This window comes from Mytilus californianus, unplaced genomic scaffold (genome assembly GCF_021869535.1).
Source record: "Mytilus californianus isolate M0D057914Y unplaced genomic scaffold, xbMytCali1.0.p SCAF_4, whole genome shotgun sequence".
Taxonomy (NCBI): domain Eukaryota; kingdom Metazoa; phylum Mollusca; class Bivalvia; order Mytilida; family Mytilidae; genus Mytilus; species Mytilus californianus.
Genome location: NW_026262690.1, coordinates 36,196,894 through 36,202,768, shown reverse-complemented (window position 1 = coordinate 36,202,768; position 5,875 = coordinate 36,196,894). Strand labels below are relative to the sequence as shown.

The following is a 5,875-nucleotide window of genomic DNA, read 5'->3' as shown; positions in this document are numbered from 1 at the left end:
AGATACACTAATGATGTTTCAGGTTGATGTAGGTTCCAACTTACCAAGTGTTTTACTTTACAAATCAAAGTGATTTCAATAATTCCAACTACCTTAAAACTCACAGAATTAATTTTATAGGAATTTTACATTTTACTAATAAAAGTTGGTATCACCTGATAGTAGAAAATTCAAATAATGGGTTCAACAGTCATTCATGATTAATGATGGGTGCGGTGGCCTAATAAATGGGGATGACTTGGCAGAGTTAGATGTAAACTATGCAAAATATTTACATAAAAAAAATCTGTATTTTGTCATATTTAGGTTGCAGCTTTCAACATGTATCATCATCTCAAAAAGGAATTTCTTTAGAATCATCAGACTCTTGTAGCTTCTTTTCATACATAGTTTGAATCCTTTGCAATTTTTCTGACATTTGTTTTGAATATTCTGATACAATCAATAAAAATTTCATGTCAAAGTTAATATCAGATGAATTTCTTTCTTTTGAATTCTTCAAGGGTTTTGTCAAATTTTTCTCATAAATGGGCAACAGATCCCCAACAAAAGTCTTGAAATTTGCTTTCGGAACATTTCTCATGGTGAATTCTTCTTCAGGAACTTTGTTCTGAAATCTCTCAAAGTGCAGCGCTAACCAAATACAAACTATTGTGCCAATATTATAATTATCACCAGACCAAATTTTCATATTTTCAGATGTGTACAACCTATCTGTCTCACAATTATACATATGAATACTAACAACATCTGGTGTTGCAAAAAAGGATGGGATAAACAAATCTGACATTTGTGAGCATTTTGATGATTCAAAAAATGCATTTGTTATAGTTTGAGAAAATATTTGTGGTAAATGATCCCTTTGTTCATTCAAATGTACTGATACAGAACTGCAATCTGAATCTCCATCTGAATCTACTGTATCTCTTGATGATCCAAACTTCTGTCCATTATTTCTTCTCATATATTTATGTGATGGTTCACCCATACTGCCATCAACACTTTCTTCATCCTCCAAATCCTTTCCAACTTTCACAGTACTTCGACCAATAAGAATATCAGTAAGCCCGTGCCAATAGTCTGCATGTCCTAAAAATCAATTAGGAAAAATCTTATTTCAATCATTTAATCAAAGTCATTTTCAATATATAAGTAGACACACAAATTGTCATGTATGTCTAAATGGTATAGTCTTAAAGGACATTTCTAAGTTACATTGAAAAGGCAGTATCTCTAGCTAGAGGTTCCAAGGAATCTGTACAGTATCACTCAACTGGCATCCATCATGAACAAATGTCTAACTTCATTTGATTTAGGGGTTCCAAGGAACATCTTTAATAAAGTACAGCAACTGATTGGAGAATAGAATGACATAAATATATATCAGCAGGTTAAGTATTTGAGATTGCTTATTCAGTCACTTTGAGCATTCTTTGATATGGTATAATTTGTTATTTATTTTGTGTTTTTGTTACTCTTATCCTAGAGTTGATTACTCTTTCTGTACTTGGTTTTTAGGATATTCTTGTATGTATGTTTTGTTAATCTATGATTGAGATTTCAAAAAAAAGATTTACCCTACCACATTTTCATGTGTGCTTGTCCAAAGTCTTGGACCTCATCAGTAGTTATCTTATGTTATATTTTAATGTTTTTTTCATTATTTGAAGAATTGGGTTTCAATTCAATGGCAGATCTTTATAGATCGTTTTTTGTCATATTTCAAAGAAAAACAAAGGAAATGGGTATCCATACATGACAGGAAATCAGTACATGTACAGCAAAAAACACACAAAAAGCAAAGGAATAGTGCTTTTATTGCTATTTTTCATCTCAAAGTCTCGTGCGAGACCCTCATGGTCGTTAAACACCACCAAGTAGTAGTAAAGTCACAGTGAGGCCTTCAACATGGAGCAAAAAAAAAAACTCTGACCTCACTGCAAGTTTAAGACAGCCAACATTACTTTTCAACTCTGGACGATTTGGAACACAACATATTCTATTGACATATATATGTCTATTGTTGCCCTATGGACATGATAGATGTCCTATGGTTTTTTCTGTCATAGGATTGCTGCCTCCTTAACGTATATCTCACCTCTCCTTTCCATTAATGATCCTAACTATGGTCCATGCATACATGTGTGTGAAAATTTGTTACATATGAAATCTTTTTTACTGACAAATAAATATACTAACCAAATGAAGTGTCACCCAAGTTTAATTTCTTCTTGCATGCTGGGCATTGTTCAGAGTATGCTTTAGATTCATCCACTAAATATTTTGAGGATGATGCTAATGGTGCGAACAAATGATGTGCCAAAATAGACTGAAGTTCAGACTCTGACCCTGCACTAGTGACTTTCATAAGATGTTTTCTGTTATTCTCTGAAATATAAATTTTCTATTGCAGTGATTATATGAATTAACAGACTTAAAAAATTTAGTTTTACACCACATAATATAACAGTGATGCACACTCATGTCAGATACATGTATCATAAGCCTATGATTAAAGAGATTTTGTGACTATAAGACATGGAAACCCTAGAGTTACCTCCCATTAAATATATATATATAATTCGTCTAAACAACAGCCCAACAATGTTAGATCTGTAAATTTAAGGAAGGAAATTTTTTTGTTCTTCCCTGTATATATACAGAAATTAATTTTAAGGAATTATCTTCAAAATGAAAAAAAAAAAAAACAAATGAAAAGAAGTGTAACATCCGAGAAATACAGGCTGAGACACTTAGACATCTTATTCTGTTGTTTGATTGGCCTTATATTTAAATGAACAGAAAGACAGGATCTACCAATATGCCAACACATCTTGAACAAAAAATATTGTGGAAACATAACATAAAAATAGAGTTATAAATAAGTATTGTGCTTTTTGTTAATTAAGTTTACTACTCTGACATCTTAACTCCTAATAAGTAAGTAATTAAGTAATCTACTTGTACATTCTATTTAGTTTCAGCACATACAAACAGTTAACAAGAAACAATAGAGCCTTTGCTGAAAAGTTAATCACAGAGTCAAATACAGTTGCTCCTGTCAAGTCCCCAAAGGCCTAAGGGGAGAAGACTGTAAAGCTTGAGCAAGGGAAAATCAATATTTACCCATAAGAATATTTTGGAACTGCAATACATAAATTTATAGATATAGGAAGATGTGGTATGAGTGCCAATGAGACAACTCTCCATCCAAGTTACAATTTATAAAAGTAAACCATTATAGGTCAAGGTACGGCCTTCAACACAGAGCATTGGCTCACACCGAACAGCAAGCTATAAAGGGCCCCAAAAAATTACTAGTGTAAAACCATTCAAACGGAAAAACCAACGGTCTAATCTATATAAAAACGAGAAATGAGAAACAGAAAGACAGGATCTACCAATATGCAGACACATCTTGAATAAAAAATATTGTGGAAAACATAACATAAAAATAGAGTTATAAATAAGTATTGTGTTTTTTGTTAATTAAGTTTACTACTCTGACATCTTAACTCCTAATAAGTAAGTAATTAAGTAATCTACTTGTACATTCTATTTAGTTTCAGCACATACAAACAGTTAACAAGAAAAAATAGAGCCTTTGCTGAAAAGTAAATCACAGAGTCAAATACAGTTGCTCCTGTCAAGTCCCTAAAGGGGAGGAGACTGTAAAGCTTGAGCAAGGGAAAATCAATATTTACCCATAAGAATATTTTGTAATCTAAAATTCCAAAAAATATACAAACTTGTATTACAAAGATGATTTTAGGCTTTAAGCTTTTTATGTACAGATAACAGAAATCCAGCAGTGCCTACATGCACATATGGAGTGTATATATTTCTTGATAGAGGGTCACTGCTTACAAAGAGGCTATTGAACCAAGGGTTCAAAGTGGTAAAGTTGCAGTTATCCCTTCCAAGTTTTACAGAAGCCAAATCACAAGTTGATTGACTATTATGAAATATGTGTCACAGATGACCAGGGATATGTACCTATTGTTGTAATCCCAATCCTGCCCTCTTTTCCTTGATTGTGTTATCACTATTAAATGAGACTAATCACCAAATTTGTATTTACCATGAGGAACACTACAGGTGTCAAATATGGAACAGAATCTATTATCCTTCTAGAGCATCTGGGATATTCCCCAGTTGGTAATAACTATATATTTGGGTGTTTGTTGTTTATCCTTTGAAATTGTAGTTTTGTACATGTATTGTTTGGTAGACTTTTGTTCGTCTTTTCATCTTTTTTCATTTTTTTGCCATAGTGTTGTAATTGTGTGTGAGTTTTGAATGTCTCTTTGGTATCTTTTATCGATTTAAGTAGCCATACGATTTTAGTTGTTTAAAAACAGTTACTGTAGACATATGGTCATGATGGTAGAAATCCAAAATTTTTAATTTCTGCATGTTTTCAGGTTCTCTAAATACCCCAATGAAAATTTATCTTCGGCAAACACCTAGTCATGTATATGAATGTTTTTACAGTTCTAAGTCTATTGTAAATAAATCAATCTTGACCTCCTTCAAATTTAGATAATGTTTAAAGCCAATAAAGGTAAATTGGGGGGGTGGGGGTTGGGATAGGGGATTTGGAAATGAATAACTTGGCCTGGTAAGAACTAAAAATACATCATTTTGCACAAGACAGAACAAAAATGAGTGTTCTGCAACACAAAATGCAGAAAACAAATGTGTACTAAAGTGAAAATACGGCGTTTCTGGTTTTTAGGTTTTTAGTGAAACCCCCCCCCCCCCCCCCCCCCCCAAAAAAAAACCTATAGGTAAAAACCCAGTTAGTGTCCAAATAGTTACCATCTTCAAGAAAATTGATAAGATCCTCAAAAATTTTATCGTCTCTTATGTTTTCATCCTTTATTATTTTCCTTTCCATTAATTTGCAAATGGAATCTTGCCAAAATAAAAACAGTGGAACGCCAAATCCCGAATCATATTTGACATATGCGTTTGAAAAACGACTTTTCCCCTTGGCATTGCATTCTTTTATGGTAACATTTGAAAATCTCCTTGAGGGAACGCTGTCATCCGTTTTCAAAAGAAACTGCAATGCAACTTCGTGTAAAAAACAAGCCATCTTCCAAGTGGGATTTTTCGGGAAGGTCTAAAAACAGGACAGATAAAACAAGGACAGTTATTTTCGATACGTTTTCATCTGTAACTTTTGTTTTTACCAACATATTGTTAAAATTTCAATTGTAAAATAAAGAACAGGGTATATACTTACATTATTTGTAAAAATATTTAAAATAAAAAATTAATAAGTTAAAAAAAATCTGCCAGGACAGTTAATTTTCAAGAAAAAAATGACCGAAATTGCCGAGAAAAATTTACTTATAATTGAAATAATTTCTCCAAAACAACTGTCTGGCATAATATTTTTGTACGATTATAAAGTTTAGGGAATACTCATTCTAAAAATCTAGAATTTAATATTTTTTTCGATTTTTAAAGGTAAAAAAATCTGCCAGGACAGTAGCCTATTACGTTAGAAATTTTGTTGAAATCAGCTCAAAATCAAAATATAAAGTTAAATATCTTCTTCAAAATGAATGTCTGGTAAGCAAATTTTGATTCATTGGAAAGTTTAGAATATAAGCTTTATGAAAATATAAAATTATGTGAACTTTTATTTTATTAACACAAAAAAAATCTGCCAGGACAGTAGCCTACTCCGTTAAATTTCTGTTTAAATGGCGGAAATTAACAACGCAATTTCTAACTATAAATGAAATAGTTTCTGTATTGCGATTGTCTGGCATACTATTTTGTTACTGTTATAAAGTAACAGACCCAATTATCAAATAAAATAAAGAAATTCAACAATTTTCATTTTTAAAGTAAACAAAAA

General features: G+C 31.8%; 1 protein-coding gene across 1 annotated transcript; it reads right to left on the bottom strand.

Annotated features, from left to right (window-relative positions):
- Positions 1-270: 270 nt before the first annotated feature.
- Positions 271-5,114, bottom strand: LOC127737967 (uncharacterized). The gene is made up of 3 exons (XM_052248932.1): positions 4,822-5,114; positions 2,200-2,388; positions 271-1,089 (listed from the first exon to the last, which is right to left on the bottom strand). The coding sequence occupies exons 1-3, from the start codon at positions 5,099-5,101 to the stop codon at positions 335-337; spliced, it is 1,224 nt and encodes a 407-aa protein (XP_052104892.1). The 5' UTR covers positions 5,102-5,114; the 3' UTR covers positions 271-334.
- Positions 5,115-5,875: the final 761 nt, after the last annotated feature.

Coding starts and splice junctions, on each gene's coding strand:
- LOC127737967 (XM_052248932.1), bottom strand. CDS start 5,101: ATGGCTTGTTTTTTACACGAAGTTGCATTGCAGTTTCTTTTGAAAACG. Junction 2,389..4,821: donor TATCAATTTTCTTGAAGATG/GTAACTATTTGG, acceptor TTTATATTTCAG/AGAATAACAGAAAACATCTT. Junction 1,090..2,199: donor CTTGGGTGACACTTCATTTG/GTTAGTATATTT, acceptor ATTGATTTTTAG/GACATGCAGACTATTGGCAC.